This window comes from Festucalex cinctus, chromosome 5 (assembly GCF_051991245.1).
Source record: "Festucalex cinctus isolate MCC-2025b chromosome 5, RoL_Fcin_1.0, whole genome shotgun sequence".
In the NCBI taxonomy this organism is placed as follows: Eukaryota; Metazoa; Chordata; class Actinopteri; order Syngnathiformes; family Syngnathidae; genus Festucalex; species Festucalex cinctus.
The window spans coordinates 23741960-23760319 of record NC_135415.1 but is presented as its reverse complement, the minus strand read 5'-3'; the positions used below and the strand labels follow the sequence as shown (position 1 = coordinate 23760319).

General features: G+C 39.5%; 1 protein-coding gene across 3 annotated transcripts; it reads left to right on the top strand.

The window, feature by feature from the left end:
• Positions 1 to 182: 182 nt before the first annotated feature.
• On the top strand, positions 183 to 18076 carry mapk4 (mitogen-activated protein kinase 4). Of its 3 annotated transcripts, none has more exons than XM_077523025.1 (11): positions 183 to 210; positions 4415 to 4441; positions 7472 to 7694; positions 7932 to 8313; positions 8417 to 8592; positions 11351 to 11495; positions 12991 to 13073; positions 13143 to 13221; positions 13328 to 13547; positions 13630 to 13783; positions 15330 to 18076. In XM_077523025.1, the coding sequence occupies exons 4-11, from the start codon at positions 7947 to 7949 to the stop codon at positions 16182 to 16184; spliced, it is 2079 nt and encodes a 692-aa protein (XP_077379151.1). In that variant the 5' UTR covers positions 183 to 210; positions 4415 to 4441; positions 7472 to 7694; positions 7932 to 7946; the 3' UTR covers positions 16185 to 18076. The 3 variants fall into 3 exon arrangements, with proteins under 3 accessions (XP_077379151.1, XP_077379150.1, XP_077379149.1); XM_077523024.1 differs by lacking the exon at positions 183 to 210 and adding an exon at positions 228 to 4290; XM_077523023.1 differs by lacking the exon at positions 183 to 210 and having other exon boundaries at positions 228 to 4441.
• The last annotated feature ends 284 nt before the right edge of the window (positions 18077 to 18360 follow it).

Genomic DNA, 18360 nt, shown 5'->3' with positions numbered 1-18360 from the left:
ATGACAAGTTTGCTCTATATTATTTATTTGGTTGTTACTAACATAGCTATGAGATTCATTTAAAAAAAAAATCCTTTCCAGTTTAATACATTTTGTAGAAACTTTATTTACACGTATGCCGCCATTGTTATTTACGTCGCAACGCATTCAGTGCGTAGTGACGTGTAATGGCGGCGGTGATACCCTGTGAAACGTCTCTAAAGAAGTAAGGTAAGCCTCCGTTGCGTTCCTAAAGGGACAAGCCAAACTCTTGAATGCGTCTGTTGAATGACGAAGGCACCGCGCAGGGGAGCTGACTGTCCAGCTCGCACGTTGTTTCTTTTGGAATTCCACGAAGTTTACCTTGCTTTCTTGATAGACGTTTCACTTTGCTCGGCAGAGAACCACCGCCATTTTACGTCACTACGCACGGAATCCGTTGCGACGTAATGGCGGCGTATACGCCCAAATAATGTTTCTACAAAATATATTAAAATGGAAATTATTTTTGAAAAATGAATCTAATAGTATGTTAGTAACAACCAAATAAATAATATAGAGCAAACTTACAGCCGGGGTTATGTGCCGTATCAATAACAAACTATTTCACCATTGTCTTAGGTACCTTTTTTTTTTTCACTGGGTTTGTCATGATTTAAATCCCATTTACATTTCTGCTTGACTTCATTGCCTCCAGGCTGTGTTCACATCTGACTTCCCCATCCTCCACCTCTCGTCTATTTTTGTGCATTGTCAGGCAGCTTGTTTTTTTATTCACCTATGTCTGTTTTTTTTTTCACCTGAGGTGTTTTTTATGCGCGTCTCGCTCATGTAGTCTACCCATCTGCTCTCTTCTGTGTGCTCTTCTTTCATCTCCATCACTATCCAGTATGTAACAAACGGTGCATCTGGAAAATATTTAGTGGTTCACTATATTTCCCTGCACAATTTTTCTTACGGTCTTATTCCTAAATGGGTGTCCTCAAAATCATAAACACAGTAGACCCTCAATAATGACTCTTTTTCTTTTTAAATTGTTGTGAAGAAAAAAAAAACTCACATGATGAAAGTCTAAAATTGAAATTATGTGCACTCAGTTTCCACTGATGTTTCTGCAGCTTTATTAGCGTCCACCTGTGGTAAATCAGGTACACTTGCCGTTCCCACAGTTGTCAGTGCATGTCCAACCAAACAGGATGTCAAAGGATTTGCTGTAGACCTCCCTGACTGGAATAACTTGAGGCACAGATCTAGATAGAGATGGTGTGTCTATTTTCTTTATTATTCTTTTATTAGTTTTGCCTTTATAGCTTTGGCTGGTAACTATAGGATTTAAAAAATAAACAGTCATGATGAGTGTAGGTTCCAGTATATTTGAGTGAACTTTAATTGAACCCCAAAAGTAGCTGAAATAGACTCTGAAAATGTTACATGGCTCGATTGAGGACTGGCATTGATGCCAGTATAAACAAAACAGGACACACACTTGCATCATAAGCAAAGATTGCAGGAAATCGACACAATTATATCACTAGAAAGACAAAATTGGGGAGGGAGGCGGCGGCTTAGTCCATCTTAGGACCATCTCTGGAAGAAATCCACCTTTATGGTAAAGAGAGAGGTCAGACGGAAGCAACTCCAAACACTTGGCAGCACCACCTCGAGGTGCTAATGACAACATGCATGTGTGTGTGTCTGTAAATAGATACTGTGATGTTCCATTTGTCAGAGGCCATTAGTGTTCATTAGGCACAAATACGACTCAGACACAACAAAGAGTGAAAGATCAGTGGAGCTATTCTAGTCCGATCCCAATCCATATTAGTTTCCATTACCTTCTGCATGTCAATCATCTTTGCTGGATGTTCGGTCATTCCATGCCAAATCACCCACGCCAAATCACCAAGCAGATTTTGATTTGAATGAAGCTTAGTGTACTTGTTGATAGTGATGACGCAACACTAAATTTCAAATTTTAGCTCAATCAGAGCAAGGTTTTGGGAGCTACGGCCTGCTGAATTTGGACATTTAGGCAAGAAGGGGCGTGGCTAATCTTTACAATTTTGGAAACGGAACTCAACAAGGATTTGAAATCTGCTATCATTTAGAAGAGGTGTATATTTTAGAAACTTGGCTTTTTTACCTATAGTTTGACCGTAAAATTGACCTTGTGGATCACGTGACATTACAAAATTTGAAACTTTGTTTACTTGCTAGTGATGACGCAACATGACCACATTTTTGAAGCACTCCTCAATTGAGCTTCTCAAATATCAGTGTCTAACACGTAAAATTGAGTATTGGAAATAAATTAAATTGACTGAATAATCTATCAAAACAGTTTTTCTAATTATACCCACCTTATATGTTCTATATAATTTTAACGTATTATTTTAATCCGAACATTATATAATAATCATGCAATAATAAAATGGCATCTGTGTGTGTGTGTGTGTGTGTATATATATAGAGCATCGGAAAGCATGCAAATCATTCAGCCTGATGTGTGGGATAAATGTTGAAAAAACAAAGTAACTTATTTGATCTTTTTGTAGTTTGATGTTTTGTGGTGGAACAAAAATCACTGTGATCACAAGAAATCCACAAAAATGTTTCACAATTTCCTCTGGATCACATTCCATCTGGACAATGTTGATATCTTGGCAACATAGATGTTCCTTATAACATGCTAAGACTTCCAACATGCCTGAGAATTATTTGTATGATATTTGTGGGTGGCTACCACATTCAGATTCAGATTATTTATTGATCCCTAAAAAAAATCACAACCCATCCAAGAAACATGAAAACAACAGGGAGACAGAACAGGAAGCCTGGCGGGGTCGCCTTTCAGCGGCTTGACAAAAAAAAAAACAACAACAACAAAAACAACAAAAAAAGAAGAAAAACAAAAAGGAAGGGCGGGGAAATCAAGGTTCAATCTCTGTCCCTTTAATTGAAAACCTAAAACTGCATTCGAGGAAGTGGTTTTCCGACTTCATACCAGGAAGTGAGCACGGGAACGCCCCTTTGAACTCGTACATCTGAGATTTGTTTGTTTTTTTCGTTGTTTTTTTCGTTGTTGTTTTTTTTCGTTTTTTTTTTTTTTTTTTTTTTTTTTATTCGACATAATCAACATCAAATACAATACAAACAAATTAAGCACCACAAAATGTTACAAGTCGTTGTGAAGTCGGAAACAAAGGACCACGACTTCGTGAATGACTACAATCTGACGTCACTCGACAATGACGATCGAGCCCCATAGAGAGTAGACTATGAATGACAAAATATAATTTACAAGATTTCAAACATTACATTTATGTATTGTTACTTTAATTTAGTTACTTGAAGTAGGTTCACGTAACCCAACGTAATTTGGAATGACTGCATTAGCCAGAACAACAAACAATTTATCGGAATCAGCCATTTTTGTTGTTTACATTTGCCAAGGCTAGACTGCGCTGAGGTTGGAACTGGGAAAATCCAAATCTGACTTCCCACCTTCTGCGAATGCAGCAAGCCAAATATTGAGCTCAACTTTCATATACTATGCAACTTGTTGCCAGGCAGAATTCACATATTGTTTCAAAAAATGTCTTTGATTTTCAAACACTTACGCTGCGTCCTGCAGCAAAATCAGATGTTCACTCTTCAAAGGCAGATTATTATTATTTTTAAACACTTGCAATTACTTGAACTATAGACTACTGTATTAATTATAAAATAGATATTGCAACAAAAGGCAGCGCGTATTACGCACGTTTATTTGCATGCTATTTCTGCACTTTTTCACCACGGCTCCATCTGCTGGAATGGTAAGTCACTAAATCGCTTTTTTTTTTTTAATTACATTTTTATATTTGATACATTTACATAATTGTGTTGAGTGTGTACTCGATGAACCTTAGTAGTTTTTGCAGGCTGCGCAGTGAAGGCAAAAAGGAGGTTTAAGTGAGGTCATCCTGCCTACATGATGTTGCTGCTGCTGGGACTCCCAGACTGAGCAGATGGAATTGTGGGAAAAGATGAAATGAGAGACGGGCACTTCATCAACTGCAGTCTGTGTGTGTGTGTGCGTAGGGTGCGCGTGCTTTTGTGTGTGTCTTGATATAGATCCCTCCTCTCGCTCTCTCTCTCTCTCTCTGGCTCTCCCTCATTCTCCTCTCTCCATTCACCGCGGTCCTTTGGGCGGCCACACAGCGGGGCTCTCGGCTCCGGAGCAGCCCGCTGTCTTTATCTCAACATCCGCGGACCCCCACTCGAGTGCCGCTGACATGCTGCCAGCTGCCTACCCTCCGTTCTCCCACGGTATCACCCCCTTGTAACACAGAGTCGTCGAGATAAAGAGATGCGTTTACTTCATTCACTTTTTTTCCTAACGAGGTCTCGCATTTGTCTTTCTTATCCTGTTCTCCGGATCTTTTGTCTGCAGACGGCGGGCGGGCTGCACGATGCTCTGGTGAGTGTGATGCTGTTGTTTTTCCTCTTTTCCCCCCCCTCTCTTCCCTTTGTGATTATATTGTGGAGACAGTCAAGCTAGGTGAGGACTTATAGTTTGAGCAAAGGCTTCAGTAATTGGTTTTAGTGGTATTGGTGCACTTCACCTCTTATTCAAGCGGTGTTTGAGAGGCTGAAATGCCAAAGGGGCGCTGCACCCCCCCCCACACACACACAGCTGCTGCATGAAGCCAGCTGCACACACAAGAAAAAGATGCAGTGAAGCTTTACTGCTGACACCTGCAAATACAGTGTAATGGACCACACGTTTCCCATAATAACATTTTTTTTTTTCAACATGAAACATCTATTAACTGTTTTGGTCATGTTTAAATAGTGATATTTCATATTGATATGTTAAAAGAAGTTACTTGCTCTTTGAAAATGTATAAAACTAAAATAGACCAACACAGTCTTGAAGTCTTGATCAGCATTTCATGACATGAGCAACTTGACTGAACTCCCCAACGTATGAAAAGTGAAATACAATATTTCAAATGATTCTTCCTTGACAAGTAACCTTTGGTTTCCTCACTATTTTTTTTCTTTCAAAAACTTGCCTGCTTGGTAAAATGAAATTATCTTATAAGAATGTGAGTGTGCTTGGTTGTGTAAATGTGGCCTGTGATTGGCTGGTGACCATTACAGAGTGTACCTGGCCTCTTGCCCCAAGTCAGCTGTGATAGGCTCCAACCCACTTGCGACCATGGGATGGGTTGTGACCTGTAGAAAATGGATGGATGGAAAAAATAATGCTAACTATGGCACATCCCCACCTGTAAGAGAAAGTCACATGCTAGCATAGCCTATTGTTGCTGCGTAGATTTTTGATGTGAGAATTTAAAAAAATATAATAAAAAAAAAAAAAAGCAATTGAAATGATGGGGCAGGACTATATTTTCTGAAGTACAGGTTACTTATGTCCCAAAAAGGTAACAATTATTATTATTATTATTATTATTATTTTTAAGTGCATTTTTTTTAAAGGTAGCTATATGCTATAACAATGGCCATTTGTGGCAGAGGGCTCGCAGCTTATAAGGTGACCTGCTGGCATACCCTCTTGTCTGTGTGCTACAGCTAGCTCCTTGTGTCCCAGACGACCCATTTACACTACATGGGAAAAAAAAAAAAAAAAAAAAAAAAAGAGAAACTGAATTTATCAGCCAGACTAATTAAGGTTTATTAATTTGATTTATCTTGCCATTGAACTTGTCCATATATACATTTTATTTATTTATTTATTTATTTATTTATTTATCTATTTATTTATTTATTTTTGCCATGGGGCATTCCAAGGTTCCAGTGAAAATTTAACCAACAAACGAACAACACCAGGTTTTGATATTTTCTTTGTATGAAGAAGATCGTTGTTGCATAAGCTGCAGGAGTCAAACGCACACACCACAAAGCGTCATTTCCAGTGGTGATGCATTATTTATAAAGTTAGTCTGAAGCTGCACCTCCCACCCAGCACCACTATTATGCAGTCTCTCGCTCTCTCTCTCTCGCTATCTCTCTCGCTCTGTCTGTCTTGCACTGAGGTGAACGCAAACGTGAAGTGTGATGAAGGCGTTATTTCTGGGTGCCCTGTTTGTTTCTCCAGTTATCCCTGTATACAAAGACCGGAGAGGGGGGAAAAATAGTGTGGGTCATTTGTGTTGATGGATTGTTTGGCTCCTTGCAGGGATCAAGGTCTGTTGTAAAGTAAGTGCTTTATAACAGCGTGGACCTGCACAATCGAATGTGATCCAATACAAGGATTGTAAAAACGATCCAGTCTTAATGCTGGTCGTTGTACAGTTTGCAGTAATGAGAAAATGGTTTCTAATATTTTGTTACATTATTTAGTTTGTTAGTACAGGGCAAAATAACAAAACTGTCAGTATGATGCAGTGCAGTTCTACACTGCAAACTAGAACCAGGATAATTTTGTATAGGGGGACATTGTAGGTATACGGGAGTGTAAACTGGCTAGAATGTATGTGTGTTTAAAATCCATTTTTCCATGATCACGAATGATATACTTTATCATATCATAACAGCATAAACTACTATAGACCATTGTGTTTTCTTTAGGAAAAATGTTTTGAATTTTAATTTGATTTTTTACAACTATTTATTTTATTTATATTTTCTTTAATTTATTTATTTTTATTTATTTATTTATATTTCCTTTGTTTTAAAATACCTGTAGTTTTATCTGAAAGTATTATACAAGTTTTATTTTCATGATTTTAATATTTCATCATTTCTTTTGTGTTGTTTTTCTACAGATTTTAAATTTGTTTACTTTTAAAATGGTAAAATATAACATTTTAATATTTTTAAATGTTGATATATATTTTAAATATTTTTAAATGGTTTATTTGTAATAAAATAGTTATACTTTTTCTTATTTATTTTTAGTTCTTAATTGGTCATTTTACCTATTATGTTAAATATATATAAAGTTCAAAACTTTGAATATTTATGTAGAATGTTGAGGTTTTTTTTGTTGTAGTTTTACTATTTTAATTTGATCAATTCAGGTTGACTTTAAAATGCAAAATATTTTTTTAAATGTCCAAATATTACTTTTAAAGTTTTTCTTAATTAAGGTCAGAGCAGTGACTGCTATGAAGCCGCAATTTTTTTTTCTTAGATTTATTTTTTATTTATTCACTTTTGTCATTATTGTCCTTGTATTTTTTTAAATACTCAACTTATTGTGTTTTTTTTTCTTTTTGCCATTTTTATGAAGGTATTTAAAAAAACATGAATTTCAATACAACAGGTTTTTGGCTCCGTTACTTAGCTTAAAAAGTCTAATTAAACGATCATTTCATACACAACTATGCAACCACAATCATAAGCCCATTGTGGAATGAACACCTCAATGACAGTCATTTTTTGTCTTTTTTTCTTGTCTTTTATACAACAACTCTTCTGTAACTGAAGACTGAAGTTGCTGTATGACTTTTTTTCACTTATCTTCCTTTCCCTCCTGCAGTTGCGGTAACAGATGCCCTGGCTAACTGATGCTCATAGTGGGGGGGCTGAAATCACACAGGAAGACCACCATTGATGATCTTACTTGAGTGAATGAACCACTGACAGCATCATGGAAGAAGAGGAAGACTATCTAAGTCATGTAGCTGTCTATGATGCAGCTGTTTCCATGAATACCTGAGCAGAGTTGACGAGTGTCCCAGAGAGGTTGGCATAAGTCACAAGTAAGTAACAAGTCTTAACCTTCTATAGTTTCAATCAAATCCCAAGTTACCGTGGCAAAAATCAAGCAAGTCAATTCAAATCCCTACTTAAATTTTAAGTGAAGTAATATCTTGTGTTAGGCAAGGCATAACTCAAGTCAGACAACAGATATTCGCTCATTTTTCATTTTGCACTCAGTGTAAAAAAAAAAAAAAAAAAGTATATTATTGCATAAAACACAGCAACTTTCCAATCAGGGCAAGTCATCAATCATGGCCAGGCAAGACACCCCGCACCTCCTCCACGGCTTCGACCTCAGCGGCCACTTTGTCGACATCAGGCCCCTCGGCGCCGGCGGTACCGGGCTGGTCCTGTCGGCCGTGGACCAGCGTACCGGACGTCGCGTGGCCATCAAGAAGTTGGCCATGCGCGACGCCGTCACGGTGAAGCACGCGCTAAGGGAGGTGAAGATCACCCGCCGGCTGCATCACGAGAATGTGGTCCGGGTACACGAGATCCTGGCGCCCCACGGACGACCGCCAGCCAAGGACCCGGCCCAACTTGGCGCCCTGTACGTCATCCAGGAGTGCATGGAGACGGATTTGGCTCAGCTGCTGGAGCAAGGGCCGCTGTCGACAGGTGACATTCGATGTTTCATTCACGTCAACAAAATATTGACAAACAAAACAAAATAAACACTCTACTGTTGATGTAAAAATAGCTGAAGTCGAAATCTCCACAGGTCACACCACACTGCTGTTCTACCAACTACTACGGGGCCTCAAGTTCATCCACTCAACCAATGTGCTGCACAGAGACCTGAAGCCTGCCAACATCTTGATCAACACTGATCAACTGCTCCTCAAGATTGGAGACTTCGGCCTAGCCCGGATAGTCGACCCCCACTATTCTCATAAGGTAGGCTTCAAACTGTCAGAGTGGTAAATATAGCAATAACAGGGTTGCGAATCAAAACTGTTTGAAGTTTTGGTCAAGAATACATGCTAGCTGTGTTAATTGCTAAGCTAAATACTCAAGAACAAACTTAGCTATATCATGAAAAAGAAAGTGACATCGCTGGTATTCGGCGTTCCGTGCTGGTTACAGCACCGCCACCTGGCGGTCGGGAGGGACGAAAAAGAACGAAAGTTACAAATTACTACAGTTCTATGAGTCCCGAACGACCGCCAGCATTGCTTGTCACTCAGAACCCTCGTGTTGGTTTGCGAGAGAAGGGGACAAGCATATTTTGTTATTCTTACTTGATGACGAAATGTTGACTTTGGTACTGATGTTTGTGCTAACAGAACTCGGGAGGTTGCCTGGCTGGTCAGCTTATATTGTAAACCTCTTCAGTAGGTGATATTGTGTTACTGTTCTAATTCTCCTAGTAGCAAGTGTAGCATCAAAAGCTGCTGTTTGAAGATCACACGTATTGACTATTGTTGCAGTCCGGAACATTTTTTGTTTGTTTTTGTTTTACAGCCCCCCTGTAGTTTATTAAACTTTTAAACCACAGTGATTTGTCAAGTATGACTACTCTTAATTCTAAGAAGCTAATTAATGTACAGGTCGATGCTAGCGCTCATCTGTGCTATAACATGTCATGGAAAATTTTTAATTGTTATTAGTAAGATACTGCTTGCAAAAAAAAACAAAAACGTGGGCGCTGCTGCTAGTGCTAACAACTTGAGACGTGTCCCTGGCTAGTCCATCAATATTGAAGCCCTTTGAGGTTGCCATGGCAGTAATAATGGCCTTCTGCTTTAAACAAGCTACTGTGCTATCTACATAATTTTTTAGCTGTTATTTCAAGGACACATTTTTCCTCGTTAATCTTTTGCAAATAGAATCAGATGAATCAACATCAGCTGCACTCGTTTAAACATTACAGCTTCATTGGAGTTTCTGTTGTGAATTTAACACTTTTTATTCGCTTTGGAGGCCATTAAACTGTACTCGATTACAGCACGTTGTAATAAATCTTTATTATTAGCCACATTGATGTTGAATTTCTACCACTTGTATGACTAGGATGTTTCTCTCCTCATTGTCCATGTGATGTGTGAGCCGGTCACGCTGAAGATGGGTGAATGAGCGTATTGTAATACAATTGTGAAGATATTATTCTGTTCCCTTATGCCGAGGTACTGTCGGTGCGCTATGAGGAAGGAGATAAGGGCTCCTCGGGACGAGAAGCATTGTTCCGGCGCAGGAATTGCTGCGCGATAAGGGATAGTATTTCAAATGAAACAACCGGCACAAAAGGATCATTTGTGGGCTTTAACGTCCTTTACTGACTAATGGATTTGCTCTCAGTCAGCATGCTAGGCTAGTGGTTAGCATATCTTGCCTCACAAATTCCAGGTTAGGGTTTGAAACTCCACTCTGGCCTTCCTGTGTGCAGTTTGCATAATATTTGGCATGTGTGGGTTTTCGTCAGGGATAATAAATGCCCGTTTTCACAGGGATATGTTCCTGCAGTAATAGGTGAAAAACAGCATAGGGGTGCTTAATGAAATGTCCTGTGACTCATATACAATACATACACGATAGTGTATAACTGTGTCAACCTGTCCAGTGTCAGCTTTAGTACTAATCCTTCCCTATGATCTGTATTATCTGCCTCAGTGTCAACAGTAATGCTGTAACATTAGTCGGCGTGCGTGTGAGATGAAAGGCGATCTCTTTCAGTCCAGATCACGGGGCAGCGGATCAGCTGGGTGCCACACAAGTGTGGTTGCAGGGGGTGAGGTGGGGGGATCGGTGCAGAGGACAAATCAGGGGGAAGGGGTGAGAAATAGGCAGCAACTGAAGTGGAGGGTGAGAGAATGCGAAGCACCAATATGGTCGATGTTGCACTTTGAAAGACGTTGCCATGGACGTGACTGATGTAGAGTAGTTTACACGGTGTGAAAAGCAATTTCTCACGCCGGGATTTAGACATCTCACCTGAGCTCAGTTTTAAATCCCTCGCTGCCTCACACGGCCGACAAAACTGAGCAATTACTCCGCGACAAGTACAAGATAAAATAATAATTAGTGAGAAGGAAAAAAAAAAGGATAATGACATAGCAAGAAGAGGAGTGCACTTTTAAAACCACACACGTGCCCTTTCAGTTCAAAATTAATAATGGTTTTAAAGCCACATTTTTCTATTATTGTCCTTTTATTTGTCATGTTTGGCGTTGTGATGTTTTTCGGAAAATACAGTTAAAGATGAAGTCTGCAATATTAAAGCTGCTAGCAAGATTTGAATATAGCCCCACACTGCCGTCATGAATGGGCACATGACATCAGCTGTACAAACAATGTGTACAAGCAAACGTTAGCTAAGGTTGCTAAAGTTGTTAGCATGGCTCAATCATGTTGGAAAGGACTGGGAATTCATAAAAAGCATGCTCCAGCATAAAAACTGGCATATCCTGATTTTTATGCTGACTCTATGATGTGCTTGTTTGGGAATTTGGTTCATCTCTAAGCGCCGGACAGTGTAGTTTTTGAAAAGTTAAAAATAAAATTGTCAGAAGATTCACCCATTGAGGCTTCTTTGTTGTTAAAAAATAAATAAATAAATAACTACTGCATCGGATTAAAATGCACAAAAAGTGTTGAAGAGCAGACTATGCTTCATAAGAGTAGCTACAGTAAGGCCTCACTCGTTGTTTTCCCACAGGGCTATCTGTCTGAGGGTCTGGTCACCAAGTGGTATTGTTCTCCTCGTCTGCTGCTGTCCCCTAACAACTACACAAAGGCCATCGACATGTGGGCCGCAGGCTGCATCCTGGCTGAGATGCTTACTGGACGTATGCTCTTTGCAGGTAACAATAAAAAATAAAACAAATAATAAGTGTTAATAAGTATTTTGAATATTATTCATTTTCTGTCACGTTCTTCATAAAATAATTGTAATGTTACAAGAATAAACGTGGAATTTGACTAAAAGGTGAATCAATTAGGTGGTTAATTGAACATAAGTAGGCTATTTTTGTTTCTTCTCAGTCTGCCCGTAATGCTCTTTTCCAATTGGGAAGATTGTGAGTGTAATTTTAAAAAGCCGTTTCCCTTATATGATGAATCCCACTTCCATAATTCAACATGACGTGACACAAGGTGGCGTCTGCTGAGTGATTGTCTGTCCTCAACTGAAAAGACTCGATATTCTCTGTGCAGTCGCCGGTATATTGTGTGAGCAGAATAGCAATGATTTCAGAGTAGTCTGCATGTTGTTCCTCCTCCAGCAGCTTATTTGACCTCCACTGGCCTGCGAGACACCATGGGGGAGCGCATACAGGCAGGAGGCGCTCAACTTCCATCGGCACACATTCTGCTTTTATTTTCACCTAAAACCGCAATACTCAAAGTAGCTGAGCAATCATTTTTTTATTGCTATATCTGTATTAATATTTACCACAGGGAAGCCAGTGCACTTTCTTCCTACACTGACGGTGTTTACCTACAAAAGAGGTAAACACTCAACCCACAAATGCTCATAAGTAACTGTAGCATTTATTATTACGTAAACAGGATCACGGCAGGTGGCTTATGTTTTGGTGTAGTGCACTCTACTGGTGTGTTGACGTCACTACAAAAGTCTTGCTGGGGAACTCCATTTCTTCTTTTTGTTGCAAAATACATTAAGCAGATACTTTATCTCGCAGGTGAAAAAAAAAATCTGATTAGAGGAAAAAGTTTCTGAATATTTAATGCAATTACTGTGTGTGTGTGTATATATATATATATATATATATATATATATATATATATATATATATATATTCTAAGAAAATTGCTGTTACAAGAAAAGTCTCATAAATAATATGAACAAAGAGAAGATATTGTAAGAATCATATCATGTTTTAAGAATTAAAGTTACAAAACAAGAAAAAAAAAGTTTTTCAATATTAACAAGTAGAGGTGGGAGGAAAAATACAGGATATTGTATTACTAGTATTATTGTATTACTAAAAAAAAAATAGTTTTGTTGTGATAGTACAGCTGTACTATCACAACAAACCTGTATTTTTTTTTTTTTCCCAAAAATAAAACGTGGTGGTCTAATGAGTGAACTGACAAAAAATTGCATATTACAAGAAGAAAGTGGTGCATTTCGCGATGAGGTAATGCTAATACTGATGTGACATTACAAAGCTTATGACAACAATTTGTCCTTCTTGTCAAATAAATGTTGTAATTGTCATACAATTGTCTTTCTGATGACACTAAATGGCTGCCTTTCAATGTGTTATTCAATCGGAGAAGTTGTCCTAACTGGTCTGTCCTTCATTGTGCTGTGATTGACCCCTGCATTTGCAGGAGCTCACGAGCTGGAGCAGATGCAGCTGATTCTCGACACCGTGCCGGTAATCAGAGATGAGGACAGACAGGACCTGCTACAGGTGGTTGGCTCCCATTCTTGATTATATAAAATAATAATAATAATCACGTAAATATTTGTGCCCACCCAGGTGATGCCTTCATATATTAATCATGGCTGGAAAGTCAAGAAGCCGTTTTCTGTGCTGTTGCCTGAAGTGAATGCAGAAGGTGAGAAGACGCATTTGAGTGACCTGTTTCGTTAAACATAGCGGAAGTTAGCGTAGCTGGTGTCACATATTTTTCTCAAGCTGCTTCTGCTCTGTTTTCATTTCAGCTGTAGACTTCCTGGAGCAAATCCTGACGTTCAACCCCATGGATCGTCTGACGGCCGAGGCGGCGCTGTCGCACTCGTTCCTGCGCCAGTACTCGTGTCCCGAGGATGAGCCCACCTCGCCGCACCCCTTCCGCATTGAGGACGAACTGGAGGATAGCCTCGTCGCGGGTCACAGTCTCAGCAACAGTCTGAGCCGGACCTCCAGCATCCACTGGGACAGGTGAAACCCGCCTACCCAATATTAACTCCACAACTTCAACAACAACAGCAAAGATAAACTTTGTTTCACCCATTCTTTACAGTTTGTCAACAGATGTGTGCTGGCGGCAGTTGGGCGGGAGCTGTGGATGCATGCCGTCTAGTAACATGACCTCAGATATGGAAGATACGACAGAAGAAGAGGAGGTGCAGAGGGACCCCCGAGCCAGCTGTGCCTCATTTTTAGAGGAGGCCCAGGTAGGATACGCCTCAACAATTCACTGTTTTTTTCAATACACTTTTTTTGTGTAATGGATATCAGATTTTAGATGCAGCTGAGCAGATATAGTTGATCCTTAACTAATTTCCTCCCAATAATGTATAAAAACGTTCTATTTTAAATATTGCCATGATCCCAAAAACGTATTTATACGTTTTTTATGGGGGGGTTTTCTTATGCTAGAGCAGGGGTGTCGAACTCATGTTAGCTCAGGGGCCGCATGGAGGAAAATATATTATCAAGTGGGCCGCATCGGGAAAATAACGGTATATAACTTAAAAACGACTGCCGTCATTTATACGCAGATTTTCGTGGACCAGCCCGAAATTACGGAGCTCAACTGTAATCATATTGTTCCGAAAAATAACACGAATGCAAATGGTATGTGGCACTTTCCGGACGTGTTAAATCGACCTGTTTTGCATATACAGTATACTGTTCCCAGAATGCATTGCGTGGTGCAGTTAATGATGTCATAAGAACGTTAATCCTTGTTATATCTATTTGTGTTACCAGTAATTGAATTTGTGACGTATTTAACACGTTTATGTCGGGGTATGAGTAAAATAATAATAATAATAATAATAATTAAACAACCCGTCGTTTAAGTTGTGTGTAAAATAATGACATCCAGGACGACGATTCCCCGTACAAAGTTGCATTGCTCATTTGAGGACTGCTTGTGAAATGACAAATTTATTTGTTTTGATTGTGGCCAGCTGATTAATTATTCCGACATCACAATTTTTTATTTTTTTTACTTTACAAAATCAACTCGCGGGCCGGATTAAACTCATTTGCGGGCCTGATCCGGCCCGCGGGCCGTATGTGCTAGAGCATACAGAAGGCCTTGATGCAGCCTCTGACCTGAAGAGGTCACTTAAAGCAATGGTGGTTATTAGAAAAAAAAACGGCCAGCAGGTGGCAGCAGAGTATAAGCTATTAACCAGCGCCATGTTGCAAAAACGTTCATTTCAGGTTTGCGAATAATGATGAACTTAGCTATATTTTTATGCTAATTGCTGCAAAATGGAAACAGATGGAAATATACGTTTTTCCTGGTGAAAGAAGAGATGCTAATCTTTCTTTTGGTGTTTTCAATGTTTTTATAGCAATAGAACACAATATTCTGTAGGCCTTGCAAAATCAGTCAAAATCCAGTAAAAGCGGAACAAAGGAGGTTGCTTCATTGAAAATGGCTGGTACAGTGATACCACTACAATATTATCAAAACAGGAAGTGATTTTTAAGGCAAACAATCATTTTGATTACTGTTATGAATTATGTTCATGTAAAAACTGGACTGTCGAACCCTGGCAGTCTGTCATCATAAAGGATTTTTTTTTTTTATCAGCATTTGGAGAGCCCGAATAAATCTCAACTATGTGGTTCTATCAGCCTTTTTTTTTTTTTTGAGAGAAGGTACCATATTTGGTAACCAAAACGGGTTATCAAAGTGACACAAACAAATGCTAGTCTAACAAAAAAGGACTCTCAGTTCCCATCTTATCTCATTCCATCAAGGTGGACCCGCGTAAATACTCCCACAGCAGCTCCGCCGAACGCTACCTGGAGCACTCCCACTCATCTCTGGACCGGGCCAGCGGTTTCGGGTTGGGCGAGCTGGATTGCGGCCGCTCGTGCGACTACAAGGTGGGCTCGCCGTCCTATCTGGACCGGATCGCGTGGCGGGATGGCAAACCTCAGCACTACTCGGAACCCCGCCTCATTCTGGATCTGTCTCACTGGAAGCGCAACACAAGCATCCCTCCGGTGCCCATCCAGCCGCTTGGTGGAAGCGTGGAGGATGTAAGGGAGATGAACGTGGATGAGGTTGCAGGAACAGGAACTGGTACCGGGGATTTATTCCAGGAGATCTCCCGCTGGGTGGAGAGCACACAGTCCCGTCTGGACTCGCCCAGTCCGAGTCCATCTCTGGAGCGGCACTGCTACACCTCCTCCCCACCTCTCCCGCTGTCCCCTACGGACCACCCGACTCATGTCTTCCGCTACAATGACGTGGAGCCTCATCACCTCACCGACGAGGACAGACTCAGCCCCTTTCCTCCCGTCACCCCTCCATCTCTCTGCTCCCTCCTTCCGTCCACTCCCACCTCGCCTCTTCTTCCTCCCCCAGCTCTCCCCACTACCACCACCTCAAAACCCTCCGACGTCCAACCCGACGAGTCGCTTCTTGTCAAGCAGAAGGAACGCCTCTTCGACTTGGACACGTTCATCTCTCGAGCGTTGAAGCTGTGTCGACAGAATAAGGAGAAAGGTGACGGGAAAGGGCGGCGGGAGGAGAGTAAACAAGTGAGCATCAACTGCAGGTTACCCAGACCTCCTGAGCACAGGACACCGCCACCCCCGCAGACTTAAGACCACTGCAGGATTTTACACCGCAAAAGGTTTTTTTATCTTCTTTTAAATCTCTTTCCTAATGCCACGGTTCATCGTTTGTCGCTGCTAAATTGGGTTTTTATGAGCTCATCATGGGTTTTAAAATGGTACCTTGACTTAACAGTTGACTTTGTTCCGTGATCAAGCTTGTCATTCAAGTCAATCATACTGAATTTCAAATACATTTTCTTCATTGAAATGAAATGAAATGCCGTTTTCCCATTTGAGCCCTCAAAAAGCACCATTAGTTTTTTGTTTTTTTCCCCAAGAAAAATAGCAATACAGTGGACCCCACAAACAAATTAATTTTAATTTTTTTTTATTATTTAATTATTTTGTGAGAGGGCAACCCCCATTTATTCATAGAAAACGTTTATTGGTGGTACAGACCCATTTGCTCATTATTATTATTATTATTATTATTATTGTTGTTAATTATTTATTTTGGGGTTAAAAAAATAAGAATAATATGTATTTATATGCATATTTATATGCATATATATATATATTCCTCCCTCCACCAATAGCGGGAGTCCACTGTACTGTAAAATATAACTTTAGTGGAACCTTGACTTACGAGTACCTCAATTTTCAGGATTTTTTAGTGAGAAGTTGTTGTTTTTTTGTGCCCTGTGTCAAAAGCAAGCTTTAGATATGTTGCTGTCCACACTCACCAATGCACTTTCAGTCATTCATTGGACGGGACAAGCATACAATGACAAAATTAGAACACTCACAAGGAGTTTGACTACCTGGCTCGAGCTCCTCACATCCAACCCACGAATCCTACAGTATGTATAGTAATGACACTTTATAAAACCAGTTTATTTCGTTAAATTCTCTTATATTCTTTCTTTTCATGTTTTTATACCATGAAATACAAATTGACTGACAATACACAGCAGTCCACACCACAAGGCCGCTTCAATACAATCACTATTTTCTATTGATTTTATGCTTGCAGTTGTTATGTCTGTTTCAATCTTTTTATGAAGTGTTTAAAACGTGGTAGGGATGAAACTGTATAAAATGATTTTTTTTTAAATATGTCTCTCCATAGTGCAGATTTTAACTTATTGCAGGTGGTTTTGGTACATATCCTCTGTGATACTTCACTATATAACAAGGCTACAACTGGTTAAAGCTTCTCTTAAACAATCATGTTGCTTTGTACAAAGCTTTTCTCAGGCAATAACGAGTCATCAACTCATACACTTCTAAAATTGCTGAGAATGAGTTGAATTTGATGTCGCTTCAGCTTTCTACAAGGACGCAATAATTATTATTCTTTAGTTCAGTAAAACCTTGGTCCACAAAACATACATTCACTGTAAAATTAGATGAACAAGCTCTATTCACAGTAGACATACAGCACATATAATAAACTCACAAGCACATTTAAGAATGTTGGTTTTCTTTAGTGTAGCAGTGATATTTAATATACAGTAAGGTGCTGCCAAAACAACTAATTTCAATGATGATTCCGGTCTAGTGAGCACATTTCTTTTCTTTTCTTTTCTTTTCTTTTCTTTTTTTCAATACACTTTCCACACCACCAGCAATAAATTATCTCACACAAAGTGAACACACTGAGTTCATATTCTATTGAATGAAGAAACGCAGCACACGTACGTGCCTCTGTACACCTCAATGCTTCCCGGCTTGCTGAATGTAAACACAACCTCCAAATCGCAATCTGCATGCTTTGAGAGTAATGCAAATAATGTTCAAATTCACGTGTCTTTCCTGCAAGCTCTTTGTACTTTTTCATTTTGGTAAAGGCGAAAGATTCGAATGCTAAGTAAATGACTGTTTGTTTGTTTTTGCACCTTTTGTGGTGAAAACATAATTAAACAAATACAAAAATGGTTGCTCTGCGTCATTTTTATTTGATTATTTAAAAGTCCTAGCTGTGAATAAAGTTTAATATTTGTGCTTTGTTGTGGAGAGTGGGGGTTACATTTCCATACATCCATTTTCTTAACCACTTGTTCCCCACGTGTCACGGGGGTGCTGGAGCCTATCGCAGCTGGGTTTGGGCTTTTTACCCAAAAAAAGGGAGCCACACTTCTTTTTATTTCCAAAGGAGTGGTTTAGTTTAATAATAAATCCTATCTGTTGTTTTGATTTTATTATTTATACTAATTTTATTTTG